This window comes from Vulpes lagopus, chromosome 1 (genome assembly GCF_018345385.1).
Source record: "Vulpes lagopus strain Blue_001 chromosome 1, ASM1834538v1, whole genome shotgun sequence".
NCBI classification, from domain to species: Eukaryota; Metazoa; Chordata; class Mammalia; order Carnivora; family Canidae; genus Vulpes; species Vulpes lagopus.
The window spans coordinates 80,077,902-80,100,155 of record NC_054824.1 but is presented as its reverse complement, the minus strand read 5'-3'; the positions used below and the strand labels follow the sequence as shown (position 1 = coordinate 80,100,155).

Sequence of the window (22,254 nt, the reverse complement as noted above, 5' to 3'; positions counted from 1 at the left end):
TTGGGCTCCCTGTGAGGAGCCTACTTCTCCCTCTGGCTATGTCTTTGCCTCTCTCTCTCTGTGTCTCTCATGGATAAATAAATAAAATCTTTAAAAAAATGTTTTTGTGCTTCCTAGTTTTCTTACTCTTCTTACTCATGGTCTTTCCTTTCCATTCAGGGTCCTCTTTAACATTTCTTATAGGTCTGGCTTAGATGTCATGAACTCCTTTAGCTTCCGTTTGGGAAATTCATTATCTCTCTCCTTTTTTGTTTATTTTTAAGACTTTATTTATTTATTCGTGAGAGACACACAGAGAGGCGAAGACATAGGCAGAGGGAGAAGCAGGCTCCCTGTGGGGAGTCAGTCCCAGGACCCTAGGACCATGACCTGAGCCAAAGGCAGATGCTCAACCACTGAGCTACCCAGGTGCCCCATCTCTCCTTATATTCTGAATGATAGCCTTTCTGGATAGAGTATTCTCGGCTGTAGATTTTTTTCCTTTTAACACTTTGATTATGCCACTTCCTTTGGGGCTATAGAGTTTCTGCTGAAAACTCTGATAATAAACTTTTGAGGTTTCTCTTGTATATAACTGTCTTCTTTTCTCTAGATGCTTAAAATTTTTTTCTTTGTCACTGCTTTTTGCCATTTTAATTACTATGTGTCTTGGTGCATAGTAATGGGTTGATTTTATTGGGCAATCTCTGTGCCTCCTGGTTCTTGATTTTTGTTTCCTTCTCCAGTTTAGGTAAGTTTTAAGCTCTTATTTCTTCATATAAATTTTCTGCCTCCTTTTCTGTCTGTCCTGGGATCTCTGTGGAGCTTAATGGAGTCACTGAGTTCCCTAAGTCTATTCTCCGTTTGTATAATTCTTTTTTTTTCTCACTTTCTCAGCTTTATTAATTTCCATTACTCTCTCCTTCAGGCTACTAATTTATTTCTTCTCCTAGCCTGCGATTTATTCCATCAAGTGTATTTTTTATTTCGTTTATTGTATTCTTCATCTCTGAGTGGTTCTTTTTTATCTTTGTTAAGTGTCTCACTGCTTCTTCCACTCTTCTCAAGTCCAATGAGTATCATGATGATCATTACTTTAAATTCTCTATTCAGCATATTACTTATATCCATTTTAATTAGGTCTCTTATTATTATTTTGTCCTGTGCTTTAGTTTACATATATTTCTGTTGTTTCATTTGGTCTTACTCTCTTTGTCTGTTTCTCTGTGTTAGGAAAGTCAGCTACGTCTCTTCTCTTTAAAGTAATGGCCTAATGAAGAGGTCTTATACTGCCCTGCAGTGCAGTGTCCCCTTTTCACCAGAACCTGGAGCTCCAGTATTGTCTCCTATGCGTGTTGCATGTGCCCTGTTGTTTTTTGGCTGCTTTTTCTCTCATTCTAGTCATCTGCAGTGACTCTCTTTGCCTGTCGTAGGCAGTGTTTGGTCCCTGTAGAGTTAGTGGACTGCCTTGGACTTGGGTTTAGTCAGACCATGTGTTTGCCAGATATGCAGTAGGAGGAAACTGTGGAACACTTTCCCTGTTATCCCCTGAGAAGCTTTCATTAGTGGATGGGGCCTGCAATCAGATCAACTATCTTCCCCCAGCCCACTGGTAGCGTCCCCATTTGACTGCTCTGTGGCTATCTTCCCTTCACCCCATGGCAGGAGTCACTGTGGAGTGGTGCTAGTCCCTGTTGGGGCTGCTTGCACACTGCCAGACTCATGGTGCAGCTTGAATGGTCTCTAGCCAAGAATATTTTGAAGGGGATTTGGGGGCACTGTGTTCTTAAGGCTTGCATGCTGGTGAGACCAGCCAGGTGAGACATGCGGTTTTAACAGGATGTGAGCCAGTCTCTTTGTACAATAAGACCTGTCAGAGTTGCCAGGACCAGGGAAGGCTGGTGCTGATCTGTACAGTGTGCATAGTGGAGCCCACAATTTTAACATGGTGCATGGAGATCTTCTGTGATAAGGTACCCACCATTGCCAGAGGTGGCTAGACCCACAAGGCATGCAGGTTAGGAAACAAGGTGTTGGCAGGGTTTGTGCTGGTCTTCTGTCGGGAGGAAACCCATAATGCTATGGATGAGTCAAGTGTGACTGGAATGGGTGGATCCATTGAAGCCTGGGGATCTAGGTTCGGTGAAAGCAAGTTAGGTAGTGAATGTTGGCCCTGCATTGGTTCTCATATATGGCAGTAGGTTCATTCCAGGGGGCAGGTGGAGGAAAGAAATGGCACCTGCCAGCTCCTTTGTTCCTGGAGAAGTCCTTCGATGAACCCTGCCCCTCCAGACATGCTCTGAGATTAGTAAATAACTCTTCTTTCAGTCTTCCCCAGATGTTTTTCAGACTGTTGCTTCTGTTCTGTATCCCTGTGGGCTTTTTGTAGTGCTGTCTCTTTAAAATGTGGGGACTCAGCTTCCTATGCCCTGTTGGCTCTCCTAGAACTGAGTAGCTGGTTTTTAAAATTCCAGCATCAGATGCTTGACTGATTGTGCCACACAGGTGCCCTTATTCATTTATTTTAGAGAGAGTGAGAGGAAGTGAGAGTATGAGTGTGAACATGGGGAGGGACAGAGAGAGCAGGAGAATGAATCTCAAGCAGACTCTGTGCTGAGCATGAAGCATGATGTGAGGCTCGATCTCATGACCCTGAGATCATGACCTGAACCAAAATCAAAAGTCAGATGTTCTATCAACTGAGCCAATCAGAGTGCTCCAAGGGAGGTTTTGATTATTGCTTCAATCCCTTTAGTCATTATTGTGTTTTTACATCTTCCATTTCTTCATGATTCATTCTTGGTAGGTTTTATGTTTCTAGGAACTTATCCATTGCTTTTAGGTTATCCAACTTATTGACATACGCTTGTTCAAAGTAGCTTCTGTGATTCTTTGAATTTCTGTGGGATCATGTGTAATGTCTTCCATTTATAGGTTTATTTGAGTCTTCTCTTTTTTGATTGCTCGGTCTAAAGATTTGTCAATTTTGTTTATCCCTCCAAAAAATGGCTCTTAGTTTCATTGACTTTTTCATTGATTTTTTTCTATTATTTCTAAGATATTATAGAGATATTATAGAGATCTCTAATCTCTATTTTAGTTATTTCCACTCTGATTTTTATTATTTCTTTTCTTCTGCTAATTTAGGCTTAGTTTGTTCTTTTTCTAATTCCTTTTGTTATAAAATTAAGTTGTTTATTTAAGATCTTTCTTTTCTCTTATTTTTGGCATTTTTTGCTATAAACTTGTAAGAATGCTTTCCTGTATCCCATAAGTTTTGGTATGTTTTGTTTTCATTTCCAGTTGTCTCAGGATACTTTATAATTTCTCTTTTGGTGTTTTTAATCCACTAGTTGTTCAGAATTTTGTTGTTTAATTTCCACATATTTGTGAATTTTTTCAATTTTCTTCCTGTTATTGATTTTTTATTGTAATAGCACTGCAGTCAGAAAAGATACTAGAAATAGTTTCAATCTTCTTGCTTTGTATTCCAGCATATAATGTATCCTGGAGAATATTTTGTATGTACTTGAGAAGAGTGTGTATTCAGGTTTTTTGAATGGAATATTTTTATGTGTCTGTTAGGTCCATTTGGTCTGTAGTGTTATTTAGGTCCACTGTTTTCTTATTAAGTCTGTCTGGATGCTTTCTCTAATGTTGAAAGTAGGGTATTTAAGTGTCCTACTATTATTGTATTGCCTTCTAATTCTTCCAGTTCTAATATTCACTTTAAATATTCAGGTGCTCCAGTGTTGATGCATATATATTTATAATTGTTATATTCTCTTGATGAATTGACTTCTTTATCACTACATTGTGACTTTTTCCTCTTGCCACTGATTTTGACTAAAAGTTTGTTTTATCTGTCTTCAGTATAAGCACTCATGCTCTCTTTGGGTTACCATTTGCATGGAATATCTTTTTCCATCCTTTCAATTTCTGCCTATGTGTATCAGTAAAGCTAAAGAGAGTCTCATATAGACCATATATCATTGGATCTTTTTTAAATCCGATTAGCTACCATTGTATCTTTTGATTAAAGAATTAGTTCATTTACATTTAAGTTAATTATTTGTTGGTAAGTACTAGTATTGCCATTTTTAAATTGTTTTCTGAATTTTTTATTTCCTTTATTCCTTTGTTCTTTTTCAATTCTGAATTTGTTATTTATATATAAATATATGTATATAATTTTGCTTTACATACATATATATATTTATGCTTTAATTCTTATATATAACACACATATATATATGTTTTTATGTTTATATATGCTTTAATTCTTTTCTCTTTACCTTTTATGTAAATACTATAGATTTTCATTTTGGTTATAATGAGGCTTATGTAAAACATCTTAGAGATATAATAGTCTATTTTAGGCTGATAACAACTCACTTTCAATCACATACCAAATCTACACTTTTACTTATCCTCCAACATTTTATCATATTGTTGTCACATTTTATTCTTTATATATTGTGCATCCATTAACAAATTATTGTAGCTATAATATTTTAAATGTTTTCTTTAGTTTTTATAATAGAGATAAAAGTGATTTATATACCACCATTACAGTACTGGGGTATTCTGAATTTAACTATATATTTACTCTTACCAGTGAATTTTATGCTCTTATGTTCCATCTTGTTACATAGTGTCCTTTCATTTCAGCTTGAACTCCCTTTAGCATTTTTTGTAGTGTCAGGTTTAGTGGTAATGAAGTCTTAGCTACTGTTTGGGAATGTCTTTATCTTTCCTTCATTTCTGAAGGACAGTTTTGCTGGGTATAGTACTCTTGGCTGGCAGCTTTTTTATTTCATTACTTTCAATATATCATCACACTACCTCCTGGCCTGCTGGGTTTCTGCAGAGAAATCCACTGATAGACTTATGTGGGTTAGTTTGTAGTAAAAAATTGCTTTTCTCTTGTTACTTTCAAAATTATCTCCTTGTCATTAACTTTAAGCATTTTGGTTATAATGTTTCTCAGAGAAATCTTTGGATTGATCTTGCTTGAGTTTCTTTCAGCTTCCTGTACTTGGATATATATAGCTTTCCCAAGATTTGGGAAGTTTTCAGCTCTTTTTTCCTTTAAATGATATTTCTGCTTTTTTTCCTCTTCCTTTTTCTTCTGGGACTCTCATCATGCAAATGCCCATTTGCTTGTTGGTATCCCATAATTCATTTAGGCTTTCTTCACTCTTCTTTTTGTTTCTCTAACTGGTTAATTTCAGATCATTTGTCTTTGAGTTTGCTAAGTCTTTTGTGTGATCAGGGCTGTTATTTAGGCTCTGTTTTTGAAATTTTCATTTCTGACATTGTATTCTTGAGCTTCAGGATTTCTGTTTGGTTCTTTTTATGGTTTCTGTTTCTTTATTAAATGCATTTTGTTCACGAACTGTTTTCTTAATTTTGTTCAGTTGTCTATCAGTGTTCTTTTGCATTTTCATTCACATTTTCTTAAGATGATTATTTTTATTTCTTTGCTGGCAAATGATAGATTTCCATTTCTTTGGAGTCCATTGCTGAAATGCTATCAGTATTCTTTGGTGGTGGTATATGTTTGTTTCTTCATGATCCATGTTGCCTTGTATTGATGTCTGTGCTTTTGCAGGAGCAAACCCTTCTTTCAGTCTTTATAGAATGGAAGATAAAGTCCTTCTCTTGTTCCATTCCCTGAGCTGATAGTATTATCTCCAGAATAGCAGGTGTGCTGTGTTGGAGCCAGTTACAAGGCAGTCACTGGATCTGCAATGGAGTCTGTTGTTGGGTTTGTTACCAGGGCTTAGGCCAATGTGGATCATTTCTGGCCCCTGGGTGCGTACAACTGCCATTAGTACCTTGTCAGTAGGGTGGTACTGGACAAGGGCCTATACGTGGGTCCTATTATCAGGTAAATAGACAGCGAGCCTATGCTCAAGTAAATGGTGGGTGTGATTCCCACCATATCCCTGGTAGGACTGCTATCTAGTTACTGGATGGCTCCCTGGGTGGGCAGGATTGACCCTGATCTGTGGCTGAGAGGTGCTGGAACTGAGCCTAAGGGCTGTTTCACATTCCACAGCCAATATTAAGTTTGCAGATCTGGACCTAGGGGCACAGATGGGTATGTCTTTCTCCAAGTCACTTGATAGGCTGGATTGGTCTCTGACCATGGCTAGAGGGGCTCAAACCAAGTATAGGGCTTTTTCAGGATCTTTTGGGGTGCACTTGTATATCTTACCAGGTCCTTGTGCCTATAGGACTGCTCATAGATTGAAGCTGGGAGGGGCTGGTGCCCAGTATAGGGATCTCTGGTAGTACAAACAGGAATGTCTTCTGCTAGGTCCCTGTGGCAATAGATAGCACTGCCTAGTAGATGACAGTTGGGTGAGCTGGAACTGAATATAGGGCCCTTTCAGAGTCATCAGGGTTGCAGCCAGGCATGTTTCCTACTGGGGCCCTGGACCCAAAGGACTGCTGGCTGATTATGACTGTTAGGCGGCTGGGATCATGTATTGGCCCTTTCAAGGTCCCTGTAAGCACAGATAGGAGTGTCTGCAGCCTGGTTCTCATGCCAGCAGGCCTACTTGTGTATTATGGCTGGAAGCGGTAGGGAGTAGAGTATGGAGCCCTTCCTAGATCTTCAGATGCACAGATGGGTATGTCTTCTGCTGGGACCCTGGACCCTCAGAACTACTAACAGACTGTTGCTGTGAGGAAGATGATGCCACATGTAGGGCCCTTTTTGGATCTCTAGGGGCATAGGATCCCTGTGCCAGCAAGATTGTTCCTACACTATGGCTGGGATGGGCTAGAGCCCAGTTACAATGCCATCTCAGAATCTATGGTTTGCTTGAGTTTTCTGGGCTTACCTCCAGTGGCTCCTGCACTGCAGCCAAGAAGAGCTAGAGCTGGTTCAAATACCACTTCTGGGTCCACAGCTGAAATGAGGTCTGTGTGACTACCACCTGATGCCTGGGTGGGAGTGACTCTTCCAGATCTCTTGGTATATAGCGCATATTGGTGACAGACCCCAAGCTGCATGAAACTATAGCTGAGTTCTCAGGGGTACAGAGCCATTTCTGTTTCTGTAGCTGAGACTATAATCAGTAAATCAGCTGTCTGGTGTAAGCCTACCTCCTCAAAACAACTCTCTTCATTCTTGGACTGCATTGGAGTTTCATAGTCTCCTATCTAGATCTGGGAGCTTCCTGGGAGGCACTTTTGTCTGTGCATGGATGGCAAATTATTGTTGTTGAGGAAGGGATATGTGCAAAGATGCCCTATTTGGCCATTTTGTTAAGGCCCTGTACTATATATTATGTAATTTGCATCAACTAAGATTTTTTGACTATTTACAAAAATAAGGATAACTAAAAAGCAAAACATTAGATGCTAAGTAAGTTAGTTTTTACTTTACTCACTAATATTAGTACTAATTAAAATCTTAGAATCCTTGACGTTTATTATATTAGACTCGGGAGACCTGGCGTTGATTGTTATTGCCAACATGAAAGTGGTGCAGCTGTCCTGCAGCTCCAATTCTTGATCAATGAGGTAAGGATTTTCTTGACTGTCACAGTGATGTGCACATACAGACTAGATTAGTTGATGTGATCTTTTTATATTATGATATATGAAAATATATTATTTTATTTAAATGCTATTTTTCATATGTTCTAAATGTTTAAAGATATATATGTATGCAATATTTTTGTTCATGGACATATTTCTTATAAAACACTATATCAGTATTTGTGAATTTATTAAATTTTAAAGGAAAAAGGTTGCATATGCCAAAAGATTATTGTTATTTTTATGTAGCATAATTTACAGATTAATTATTCACATGCTTTTTAAAAAATTATTAAAACTCTGATTGCTTCATTGACTATTAAACTTTTCTTTTGCCTACCAACTTAAATTTATAATCAGTACTAGCTTCATGTTTTGGCCTTACCTTTCCTGAAATAACTTTTTCAGTTATTTACCTATGGTAAATATTTTTCAGTTATTTACCTATACATATTCAGATATATTTATTGGTACTAGATGCATTGGATTTATTTATATATCCATAGCTATTATGACATTTGGCTCCCTATCTTATCCCTTATTCTTAATAGACCTATGGTAATGAACTTCCCAAAGACAAATATATACTTATAAAGCTCAGAATGCATGCAGATCTTCTACAGGTTGAAGACTTATTAAGCCTTCTGGACTCATTTTTATTAATATTTTAAATGGATCATTATGTCTTTTCGAGCTATTTTAAGTTTAGTGAGCCAGTCATTGCAAAAGTGCTTTAAAATTTGTTTCATACCAAATTCAAGCACTTAGCAGATTAAACTCAATGCCTTGAGAGAAAAAAAATGAAGTACTACTGGTTGTTTTCTATGGTATGAATGATCTTTTATTCAATATCTCCATATATTTTCATATATGTTTTTCTCTAAGAATTTTATAATCCTAAACATCAGTAAAATGGTTCATAGGAATTTTGTATCAGAGACCTTTAAGACATGAAAAATTTGTGATGTTGGTGGATGTCCACCTTTTACTTCTCTTGGCCCAAAATCTTTGTCAGAAGGCAGTAAGATTCTCCTTATTGACAAACCTAGCATATTTTACATTGTAGGCGTACTTGCTATGAGGTATCACAATGAGTGAGGGAGATAAGGAAGAAAAGAGAAATTAAATATTTTATTGTAATATTTGTCATTAGTATTTAGAACGCCAACCTTTTTGAACTCTCAGTGTTACTCTGTAGCTCCTCGTGGAGAGATCTCGGCCTTTGCCCTCTGCATGGCTGTGTACTAGCAGACATGACTTGTTTCTAGGTGATTTTCTCTAGTTTCTATCCTCTGAGAATCATCTTAAAGTCCCTAAGTTTGCTTCTGTGCTGAATAACTAAGTAAAAAGACAAACCATCAACATCCTTCAGATGTTACATTGCCTAGCCTGAAATAATCACCCTGATCCGTCTCACATCAGTTTGTTTGTTTGTTTGTTTCTTTCTTTCTTTTTTAAGATTTTACTTATTTTATTTATTCATGAGAGACACAGAGGGAGAGAGGGAGGGAGAGAGAGGCAGAGACACAGGCAGAGGGAGAAGCAGGGTCCACGCAGGGAGCCCGACATGGGACTCGATCCCGGGTCTTCAGAATCAGGGCCTGGGCTGAAGGCGGCACTAAACCGCTGAGCCACCCAGGCTGCCCTCACATCAGTTTCTTTACCTTTTCCCAAACTTCTTAGTCTCTGCCTCATGGCTGGTGTTTTTATTCAGTTTTTAATCTTTTTACAGATCTTTATTATTTGTGCTTCTTATAGATTTATTTTGCTTTGTAAGTAAGCCCTAGACAACCTGCTGGTGTGCTCACTTTCATGTGTTTTATAATCTCTTTGGTATTGTTATGCTCAGTGGTCCTGTTCGCATCCCTCCAAAATGATGTTACTTCATATTTTACCTTAGAATTAATAATACTAACTTCCTTCCTTAATTTATTTGGCTATCACACTGATATTATTGAATATATGCTGCTTTAATTCCATTGCCTTTGGCATATTATATCTTTGGTATAGCACATAACTATTTGAGAATGTTTTATTAATTTCATATATCATGTTCTATTCTCACCCTAATACTAAGCAAATTTCCATTGTCTTTAGAAAAGCAATCAGTATCCTGTATCCAAACAAACAAAAAGTGAGCTTATCAAGCACTTGCATGCAATTCCAGTAACATTTGAGTTTGTATATAAGTAACATTTGGGGATGGTTTATATATAAAACAAGCAAACAAACATAAAATTCCTCAAGGCACATATAGAGTATATTTTTTGAATGAAATATAATCCTCTATGTGTTCATGTTAAAATGTATATATCAATATATACCTCTTTTAACATGTGGGTTTATGTACTTACATACAAATATGCAAAATACATACATTTAAAAATATATTTTTTAAAGAGTTTATTTATTCATGAGAAACACAGAGAGAGAGAGGCAGAGATATAGGCAGAGGGAGAAGCAGGCTCCTCATAGGGAGTCCAAAGTGGGACTCCATCCCTGGACCTGGGATCATGCCCTGAGCTGAAGGCAGACGTTCAACCACTGAGCCACCCAGGTGTCCCTTAAAAAGTATTTTAATGGACATACTCTGAGATTATGATTTGTGTTTGAAAAGATATTCTCTGAGCCTAAAACCATAGGTACACAATATGAAGTGAAGCATGATAGGATACATGAACATTTTCATCTTGGGAACCTATACGGTCTTCTATAACAGTTTCTATCTTCTCCCCTTTAATTCCTAAAGAAATAAAATCTAGGAACTTCAGTATAACTATATCTGATCCTCTAAATAGGATAGTCATTTTGATATCTGTGGTCAATATTATAAACTATGAAAGGTTATACTTGTAGCAAATTACTTTGCAAAATCTGAAAAGAATTTTGGATAAATCAGGATACCATGATTCTGCAAGATCTCTTTTATAGAACACATTTAGTACTCTAGAATACTGTCAGGCTTTGTCAGAGGGCAAGCATTGGCATTTTTAGCTGGGAAACTCATAATAGTAAAAGTTCTGACCAGAGTTTAAGATGTTACTTAAATCAAGGAAATAACTTAAGCATATATGTTTGAAATCATATATGGCAGTTAGTTATCTGCCCTTATATGCCCTTATGGTGTTTGCCATATTAAGAGGTAGGACACATCCTATTGTATTTGAAATATGATTCATCTGTATTTGGATGTAATGTAAAACGTATCTTAGTATTTTTGTAGTTATACTGAATGCTAGCTGGATAAATGTTTTCTTTCATTAAAGATGTTTTCTTTTATTATTGATGAAGCTTCTTGGAACAAATTACTTATTGAAAATAAATTATACCAAATATACTTTGTAGAGAGAATATATATTTTCCAACTGTACAAAAAGTTCTTATAAGGTGAATTTTTATATGACCAGATTGCAATTTTAAAACTGGGTTGGATATTTTCTTTTCTGGAAGCTACATAGTATATGTGTGAATATTAGAAACAAGAAATTTAAACTTAGTTTTTCCCAAACAAAATACGAAAATCCTTAATATCATAATGATGCTTCAATAATTGTTTCTCTCTAGTGTTAAATGCATATTCCTTGAGCTAGTTATTCTGACCGATTTATATGCAGTAATTCACTTCCTCATCTACTCAGCATTCTTAGCCTTCCTGATTGAAGTATATACAATTGTTTTTCCTTGTATTTCTAGGTTATATAGATAGAAATAGCTCTTCAAGTAGTGAAAACTTCAGTAAATTAGCTTATTGTTTTTGCTTAAACTCTTATTAAGGAAGTAGCTCACTTACTTTGTCTTCTTTTTGTTTCAGGGTGCTTTGGTTAGTGCAAGTTCAGATGATACACTTCATTTGTGGAATCTTAGACAAAAAAGGCCAGCTATTCTTCATTCTCTTAAATTTAACCGAGAACGGTAAGAATGTCTGAGTTAAACAATTTCCTGATGTATGAAAAAAGTATTTCCTGAGAAGTTTCAGGTTAACTTTTGAAAGACTAGTTTTTTTCATAATCTTAATATCTAGAAATAAGTTGATGTTATGCTTGCTTTTATAGTAGTTTATTTTCATAGATAATTCATAATTAATTAGATTCAATCTAATGGGGAACTCCTAACGTTTTTGTTTTTGCTATAAACTGGCACTGCAGCGATGATGTATTTTTTTTTTTCCGTAGGCCATGGTGCTGAAAACTCAGACCTAAGGTTAAAAGTCAAGTAAATGCTAAAACCTTTTTACTCCTTTTGATCATGGAAGTTACGTCCTACACTAAAGTCTTTTACTTAAATATGTTAACATGAAAAAAAATACTGAGTCAAAAGTGTCATAAAAGACACTTAGTCCAAATATGTTGGTACTAAGTGTTGAACAGTATTACACATCCAAGCTTAACGTTTTCCAAGATGATAATTTGATCAGAATATAGATTCCCCCATTTTAGAATGAAATATTAATAATCAGAAAGAAAAAATTAATTGAATGGATATGGAGAAAATTACTAGATTTTATTGGTAACAAACTACCAAATTTCATTGCTTCTACTGTTGGTGTCAATTAGACCTAGAACATAATTCACATCTACTTAATTGATAATCCACCTGGAGAGGAAGAAAAATTTGTATTTTATTATCTATCTCTGTAATTTAACTGAAAAATAACCTGATATTTGTTTATTATTTGGAAAACAATCTAACTCTTTGCAGTGAATTGAGAAGGGCCATCACAGGAAAATTTGATGTTAATGAAAGAAAAAGAAACCCCTGAGAAGTAAATTTACAAAGATTAGCAAGTACTATTCAAACTGAGGTAGGTGAATAATGGAGGCAGGCAGTCACTGCTGAGAACTCAAGACAGTGCTTATATTATTTTGTTGAATGGATAGTTTAATACAGAATCATCACTATATGGGCAGAGTTTAATGAAGTAAATCTGTTTTTCTAAGTATGTAAGAAAAAAGGATGGCAGTTATGCTTTTTTTTATCTAAAGTTTTGCTTTTTCTAATTTTGTGCATACTATACTATTTAAATCATTCACCCTCAATATTCTGAGTAATATTCATAAGTATTATGTCTATAGTATTTTAGGATTCAGAATCAGTGGAAATTTTTATTAATTCCAGTATATTTTGAGAGGAGGGAATTTATATATTAGAGTCTGGTAAAACCAGATAGAATTTCTTTATTTAGATTAGATCTAGTTTTGGTTATTTTATCTTAAATTTTAAATTAAGTAATGCAGCAGAATTTTCAGGATATTGAAAAATATAAATATCAGTTAAGAGTTGTACACTATTCCTGTTTTTTACCGCTAAAAATATTACCTACCAGATGTTGACATATTGATTTTATCTTTCTCTGTTTGTAAGATTTTGTTTGTTTCAACAATTTGAGTAGATCTGGCCCCACACTTTTGTGTAGATGGACAAAATAGGTTTTTTACCCTCACAGTTGGAATGTTGAGGGAAATGTTCCAGTCCCTATATGGTCCTTTGGGAGGTAGGGGAAAGAAATAATTGATGGTGATGATTTTCAGTTATAATTTTATTATCTCAACTGATGTAGATTTAACTGTTAGCACCATAAAAGATCAAGCTGATATATTTTGGACAAGTTTAAAATCATAGAATTTTGCAGGCATTGCTCATATTAATGCTTACAAAAAAATAGGATTTTTAAAATAAATTAATTTTTTATTGGTGTGTTCAATTAACCACCATACAGAATAACACCCAGTGCTCATCCCATCAAGTGTCCCCCTCAGTGCCTGTCACCCGGTCACCCCCACCCCCTGCCCTCCTCCCCCTCCACCACCCCTAGTTCATTTCCCAGAGTTAGGAGTCTTTATGTTCTGTCTCCCTTTCTGATATTTCCCACACATTTCTAGGATATTTTTTGATAAAGATAAATCCATGATCTTGAATTTGAAAATAATCATTATTTTAAATTGAAATAATCATTTCAATAATCATTGCTGTAGGAGGAAACATTTTTAAATGTATGGTGGATGGAAGCTTAGGTCTGTAAAGGAGAATTTAACCAAGTATCTTTTGGAACTCTAAGGTTTCTTCAATTAGCCAGTTAACTATGTAAATTTCTATATATCCTTATGTTTGTATATACATATTTAATTTACACAATTTATGCTATACATTTTAGGTTTTTATTTATTTATTTTTTTTATGGGGAACCTTTAGTCCTTGGTCTTATAGTCTTTGAAGGCAGTAACTGTTAAGAAATAGGTTTAGATATTTCATCTGCTTCTGGGGAATGATCCTTGGATTTCTTTCAAATCTGATTTTATTTTTAAAAATTTTTAAAAGATTTTATTTATTTGAGAGAAAGAGAGAGGGGAGAGAGCGTGAACCCAAGGCAGGGTGGGGGGCAGGGTGAGTGAACCTTTCCAGAGAGAGGGAAATGGAGAGGGAGAGGCAGACTCCCCACTGAGCAGGGAGCCCAATGTGGGGCTTGTCCCAGAACTCTGGATCTGGACCTGAGCCAAAGGCAGATATTTAACTGACTGAGCTACCCAGGCACCCTCAAATCTGATTTTAAATCTAAATATGTTAGAATAACTGTTTTGATTTCTATGCTACATGATCTGAAAACAAATAAAATAAGACCTATTTTAGGCATGTTAATAGTCCTTCTATCACTCATCATAAATTGAATAATGGTGGGAAAGGCGTAGAATTGTTTTATGTGGTTTTCATGTAGAATTCATAGGTAGACTATGACACAAAGACATTAAATTATTTATACTTATTATATTAGAGTTTCTTTTCTATCTGTGGTGTTCTGCTAATTAATATCATCAAAATACTCAGGAATATTAGCTAAGCTTCAGAGAAAGGATATCTTAAGAACCTTATAATTTATGAAATTATCTAGCAAACTTGATCTATCAAAAATGGCTTTTGGGGAAATTTATATCCCTATTTATTTATGTATTTATTTTAAAGATTTTATTTATTTATTCATGAGAGACACAGAGAGAGACAGGCAGAGGGAGAAGCAGGCTCCTTGCAGGGAGCCTGATGTGGGACTCAATCTCGGGACCGCGGGATCATGCCCTGAGCCAAAGGCAGATGCTCAACCACTGAGCCACCCAGGCGATCCTATAACCCCATTTTAAAATACAGTATTGCTTTTATAGTTAATTGGCATTATGTACATTTTAAAGTTTTCTTGAATAAATTAACCTGATTTGACATTCAAAAAAATGTAAGTTGTATATATAGTGAAGGATTTATCTATTATAGTGATGGACACTTAGTGGCCATCAATGGAGGCAAGTAGTGTTACTTAATAATTAACTATATCTTTCCAGAGATTCATTATATACACAGTAAGGCAACTATATGTAACATAATTTTCTTCCTAATGTATATATAAGCAAAAATGGAAATAGATATTTCTGTTACACAAAGTGTAGCATGTTATACAGTTATGTACCTTGTTTCATCCTCTTTGTAGTTTATTCTAAAGATCATTCCTTATCGGTACTTTAAAAACTTCCTTATTTCTTTTCTTTTTGGTGTGTATGTAAATGTTACCAAATCAAGAATCTGTGTAGGGTCAGCTGGCTGGCTTAGTTGGTGGAGCATGCAACTCTTGAGCATAGGGTTGTGGGCTCTAGCTGGGTATCCCTATACCCCAAGCAGGAGTATAGAGATAACTTAAAAGTAAAATCTTAAAAAAAAAACAACAACCCACATTTAAAAAAACCCTGTGTAATGTTAAGTATACACCATGAAATAATTTTATACCCATGTAACACAAAAATCAAGAAACAGAAAATTACTAGTACCACAGAAATCTCCTTGTTTTACCTTTCAATCATTACCTAACCCCTAGGTGTAATACTATCTTGATTTCAGACACTATGGATTAGTTCTGTCTGTTGTTTAGAAAATTATAAAAGTGATATCCTATATATATGTATATATATATGTTTGTGTTTGGCTTCGTGTGCTCAATGTTATATTTATAAATTTCATCTATGTTACTTGTAACTATAGTTTATTACTTTTACTGTTATGTAGTATTCAATTTAGTGAATATTCTTCAATTTGAGTAACCATTCTACTTTAATTCTCTTGCTTAAACTTAGCTTTTGTATTTCCACTTAAATTTTAGAAATAACTTGTCAAATTCCACAAACACATTTGCTAAGATTTTGATTAAAAATGCTAATTTAAAAAGATATATGGACTCTTATGTTCATTGCAGCATTTATAACAGCCAAGGTATAGAAGCAACCTAAGTGTCCTTCGATAGATGAATGGGTAAAAATGTGGTGTGTGTATGTAAGTGTATACACACACATATATATACATTTGTATATATCTATCTATCTATCATCTATCTATCATCTATCATCTATCTATCTATCTATCTATCTATCTATCTATAATCTATCTAATGTTACTGAGCCATAAAAAAGAATGAAATCTTATCATTTGTTATAGCATGGACAGACCTAGAGGATATTATGTTAATTAGAATAAATCAGACAGAAAAAGATAAATACCATATGATATTATTTACATATTATATCTAGAACAAAACAAAACAAAAGAAATAGTCTTATAAAAACAGAGAACAAACTCTTGGTTTCCAGGGAAGGCAAAATAGGTAAATGAGAATCTCTCTCTTTCCCATCTGCTCATTTGTTTATTTCTTAAATTCCACATATGTGTGAAACCATATGGTATTTGTCATTTCTGACTAACTTATTTCGCTTAGCATAAAACTCTCTAGCTCCATTGATGTTGTTGCAAATGGCAAGATTTCATTCCTTTTTATGGCTGAGTAATATCCCATAGTATGTATATATACATAAATGCACACACACCACATCTTCTTGATCCACTCATTTGTTGATACACATAAGCTGTTTCCTTAATTTAGCTATTGTAGAAAATGTTCCTGTAAACAGAGGGTACATGTATTCTTTTGAGTTAGTATATTTGTCTCCTTTGGGTAAATACCCAGTAATATGATTACTGGATCATAGGATAGTTCTATTTTAACTTTTTGAGGAACTTTCATATTGTTTTCCTCAGTTGCTTCACCAGTTTGCCTTCCTACCAAGAATACAAAAGGGTTCCTTTTCTCCACATCCTTGCCAACACTTGTTTCTTGTATTGTTGATTTTATCTGTTTTGACAGGTGTGAGGTGATACTTCATTGTAGTTTTGACTTATATTTCCCCGATGAGTGATGTTGGGCATCTTTTCATGTGTCTGTTAGCCATCTGAATGTCTTTTTTGGAGAAAAGTCTATTGATAACTTGTTCCCATTTTAGGGTGTTGAGTTCTGTCAGGTTTTTATATATTTTAGGTACTAACCCTTTATTGGATATGTCATTTAAAAATATCTTCTCCCATTCTGTAGGTTGCCATTTAATTTTGTTGTTTCCTTTGCTCCACAGAAGCATTTTATTTTGATGAAGTCCCAATAGTTTATTTTTGCTTTCATTTCCTTTGCCTCAGTAGAAATATTTAGAAAAATATTTCAGTGGCTGATGTCAAAGAAATTACTGCCTCTTCAGTCTTCTATTTTTGTATGGTTTCACATTTTACATTTAGGGCTTTAATCCATTTTGATCTTATTTCTGTGTATGGTGTTAGAAAGTAGTGCAGTTTCATTCTTTTGCATGTAGCTGTCCAGTTCTCCCAACCCCATTCATTGAAGAGACTGCATTTTTCCTGTTTTATATACTTTCCTCCTTTTTCAAAGATTACTTGACCATATAATTGTGTATTTATTTTTGTGTTTTCTCTTCTTTCCATTGATCTTTATGTTTGTTTTTGTGCCAATACCATACTGATTACTAGAGCTTTGTAATATAACTTGAAGTCTAAAATTGTGATGAATCAGTTTTGTTTTACTTTCAAGATTATTTTGATTATGTAGGGTCTTTTGTGGTTCCATACAAGTTTTAGTATTAATTGTTTCAGTTTTGTGAAAAATAATGTTGGTATTTTTGATATAGAAGTTGCATTATGTATAGATTTATTTGGGTCATATAGACCTTTTAACAATATTTGTTCTTCTACTCCATGAGCATGTAATATCTTTCCATTTGTTTGTGTCATCTTCAGTGTCTTTCATCAGTGTTTTATAATTATCAGAGTACAGGTTAAGTTGATTTCTACTATTTTATTATTTTTGGTACAGTTCTAATGGGATTGTTTTTGTAATTTTTCTTTATGCTGTTTCATTACTAGTGTACATTTCTGTATGTTGTTTTTCTATCCTATGACTTTACTGAATTCGTTTATCAGTTCTAGTTATCTTTTGGTAGAGTCTAAGTTTTCCTATCATACAATGTCATGTCATCTGCAAATAGGGGAATTTTTACTTCTTCCTTGCTGATCTGGATGGATGCCTTTTATTTCTTTTTTGTTTACTGACTGCTCTGGCTAGGACTTCCAGTGCTATGTTGAATAAAAGTGGTTAGAGTGGACATCCTTGTCTTCTTCCTGACTTTGTGGGATAAGTTCTCAGTTTTTCCCTATTGAGTATGATATTGGCTGTGGCTTTTTCATATAAGGTCTTTATTATGTTGAGATATGTTCCCTCCTAACCTATCTTGTTGAGGGCTTTTATCATGAATGGATATTGTACTTTGTCAAATGCTTTTGCTCCATCTGTTTTTTTTAAACCATTTTTTTAAAAACAGTTTTTATCCTTTATTTTATTTTTATTTTTTACCCTTTCTTTTATTAATATGATGTGTCATACTGATTGATTTGTGAATACTGAACTGCCCTCACAACCCAAGAGTAAATCTCACTTGATTGTAGTGAATGATTCTTTTATTGTACTATTGGATTTTTGGGCTTGTATTTTATTGAGAAATTCTTCATCCACATTCATCAGAGATAATGACCAGCAGTTCTCTTTTTTTGTAGTGTCTATCTGGCTTTGGTATCAGGGTAATACTGGCTTTGTAGGATGAATTTGAGTTTTTCCTTTTCAACTTTTTGGGATAGTTTGAGAAGAATAGGTATTAACTCTTCTTGAAATGTTTGATAGAATTTGGCTGTGAAGTGATCTGGTCCTGGACTTTGTTGGAAGTTTTATTTGATTACTTTAATCTCTTTGTTTGTAATCAGTCTGTTCAAATTTTTTATTTCTTCTGGCTTCAATTTTGGAATGTTATATGTTTCTAGGAATGTATCCATTTTTTCTAGGTTGTCCAATTTGTTAGCATATGATTTTTCATAATATTTTCTTAAAATAGTTTGTATTTCGACATTGTTATTTCTCTTCTTTCATTTCTGATTTTGTTTACTTGAGTCCTTTTTCTCTCTTTCTCTTTCTCTCTTATGAGTCTGGATAGAGGTTTTCGAATATTGTTTATTTTTTCAAAGAATGAGCTCCTGGTTTCTTTTTTTTCCTTTTTAAAAAAGATTTTATTTATTTATTTGAAAGAGAGAGCATGCATGTGAGTCTCCAAAAGACACTCATTTTAGACCGAAATACCACCAGATTGAAAGTGAGAGGGTGAAGAACCATTTGTCATGTCAATGAGCATAAAAAAGTAGTAATCCTTATATCAGACAAATTAGATTTCAAACCAAAGATTGTAGTAAGGGATGAAGAATGACATTATGTTATACTTAAAGGGTCTATCCAACAAGATCTAATAATTATAAATATTTAAGCTTCTAACTTGGGAGCAGCCAAGTATATAAACCAGTTAATAACAAAACTAAAGAAAGACATCAATAATAATACAATAATAGTGAGGGACTTTAACACCTCACAACAAAGGATAAAATCTAAGCAGAAGATCAACAAGGAAATAAGGGTTTTTGAATGACACACTGGGCTAGATGGACTTCACAATATATTCAAAACATTCCATCCTAAAGCAACAGAATATACATTATTCTCAAGTGCACATGGAACATTCTCTAGAATAGATAACATACTAGGTCACAAATCAGGTCACAACTGGTATCAAAAGATTGGGATCATTCCCTGCATATTTTCAGACCACAGTATTTTGTAACTTGAACTCAACCACAAGAGGAAATTTGGAAGGAACTCAAATAGTTGGAGATTAAAGAGCATCCTACTAAATAATGAATGGGTCAACCAGAAAATTAAAGAAGAATTTAAACATTCATGGAAACAAGTGAAAATTAAAACACAATTGTTCAAAACCTTTGGGTTTTGATTGCCTGGGTGGCTCAGTGGTTGAGCATCTACCTTCAGTTTCGGGTGTGACCTCGGGGTACCAGGATGGGGTTCTGCATCAGGCTCCCTATAAGGGGCCTGCTTCTCCCTCTGCCTGTGTCTATGTCTCTCTCTCCATGTCTCTCACAAATAAATAAATATGTTCTTGAAAAAAAAAAAAACCTTTGGGTTACAGCAAGTGTGGTCCAAAGAGGGAGGTATATAGCAATATAAGACATTCTTGTAGAAACTAGAAAAGTCTCAAAAATACACAAGCTAACCTTACATCTAAAGGAGCTGGAGGAAAAAAATAGCAAATAAAGCCTAAACCAAGCAGGAGAAGAGAAATAATAAAGATTAGAGCAGAAATCAATGAAATAGAAACCAAAAGAACAGTAGAACAGATCAATGAAACTAGAAGCTGGTTCTTTGCAGTTATTATTAAGATCAATAAACCCCTAGCCAGACTTATCAAAAAGAAAAGAGGGAGGACCCAAATTAATAAAATCATGAATGAAAGAGAAGAGATCAAAACTAACACCAAGGAAATGAAAACAAAGAACATACAATGAGCAACTATATGCCAAAAATTAGGCAATCTGGAATAAATGAGTGCATTCCAAGGACTTTTAAACTACCAAAACTGAAACAGGAAGAAATAGAAAATCTGAACAGACCTGTAACCAGCAAGGAAATAAAAGCAGTAATAAAAAATCTCCCAACAAATGATTCTAGGGCCAGATGGCTTCCCAGGGGAATTCTACCAAACATTTAAAGAACTGATACATATGCTTCTGAGGCTATTTCAAAAAATGGAAATGGGAGAAAAACTTCCAAACTTGTTCCATGAAGCCAGCATTAACTTGATCCCCAAAGTAGACAAAGACCCCACCAAAAAGGAGAATTACAGACCGATATCCCTGATGAACATGAATGCCAAAATTCTCGCCAAGTTACTAGCCAGTAGGATCCAAGAGTACGTTAAAAGGATTATTCACCACAACCAAGTGGGATTTATTTTGCGAGGGTGGTTCAACATCAGCAAATCAATCAATGTGAAATACCACATTAATAAAAGAAAGGACAAGAATAACATGATCCTCTCAATCATTGCCGAAAAAGCATTTGACAAAGTACAGCATATATCCTGATTCAAACTCTTCACATTGTAGGGATAGAGGGAACATACCTTAATATCTGAAAAGCCAAATACAAAAACCCACAGTGAATATCATTCTCAATGTGGAAAAATTGACAGCTTTTCCCCTAAGGTCAGGAACATGACAGGGATGCCCACTATCACCACTGTTGTTTAACATAGGACTAGAATTCCTAGCCTCAGTAATCATACAACAAAAAGAAATAAAAAGTATCCAAATGGGCAAAGAAATCAAACTCTCACGTTTTGCAGATGACATGATACTCTATGGAAAACCCAAGAGATTCCATCCCCAAATTGCTAGAACTCATGCAGGAATTCACCAAAGTGGCAGGATATAAAATCAATGCACAGAAATCAGTTGCATTTCTATACACTAACAATGAGAGAGAAGAAAGAGAAATTATGGAGTCAATCCCATTTACAATTGCACCAAGAACCATAAGATACCCAGAAATAAACTTAACCAAAGAGGTAAAGTATCTGTACTCTAAAAACTATAAAACACTTCTGAGAGAAATTGAGGAGGACACAAAGAAACAAATACATTCCATGCTCATGATTTGGAAGAATAAATATTTTTTGTAAGATCTTATTTATTTATTTATTTATTCATGAGAGAGGCATAGACATAAAGGAAGAAGCAGGCTCCTCACAGGGAGCCCAATGCAGGACTCAATCCCAGGACCTGGGATCATGCTCTGAGCTGAAGGCAAATGCTCAACCACTGAGCCACCCAGACGTCCTGGAAGAATAAATATTTTTAAGATGTCTGCTACCTACAGCAATGTATATATTCAGTGAAATCCCTAGCAAACAACTGTCAACATTTTTCACAGAGCTGAAACAGATATTCCCAAAATTTGTATAGAACCAGAAAAGACCCTGGGTATCCAGAGGAATGTTGAAAAACAGCCATAGCTGGTGGTATCATGACGCCAGACTTCAAGCACTATTACAAATCTGTAATCATCAAGACAGTATGATACTAGCACAAAAACAGACACATAGGTCAATGGAACAGGATAGAGAACCCAGAATTGGACCTTCAACTCTATGGTCAACTAACTAATCTTTGACAAAGCAAGAAAGAATATTCAAAAAGGACAGTCTCTTCAAAAATGGTGGTGGGAAAATTAGCCTCATGTAGAAGAATGAAACTAGACCATTTTCTTACGCCATACACAAAGGTACACTCAAAATGAATGAAAGACCTAACTGTGAGACAGTAATCTATCAAAATCCTAGAGGAGAACACAGGCAGCCACCTTTTGACCTTGACCACAGCAACTTCTTGCTAGACACATCTCCAAAGACAAAGGAAACAAAAGCAAAAATGACCCATAGGAACTTCATCAAGATGAAAAGCCTC

General features: G+C 35.0%; 1 protein-coding gene across 3 annotated transcripts in view; it reads left to right on the top strand.

Annotated features, from left to right (window-relative positions):
• The window catches only part of STXBP5L (syntaxin binding protein 5L), a 380,025-nt gene that overhangs the window by 106,656 nt on the left and 251,115 nt on the right, over positions 1-22,254 (top strand). For all 3 annotated transcript variants that reach the window (XM_041771139.1, XM_041771064.1, XM_041770992.1), the window contains exons 4-5: positions 7,437-7,518; positions 11,348-11,448. In XM_041771139.1, the coding sequence (XP_041627073.1) occupies positions 7,437-7,518; positions 11,348-11,448 (183 nt within the window). The remainder of the gene's footprint in view (positions 1-7,436; positions 7,519-11,347; positions 11,449-22,254) is intronic.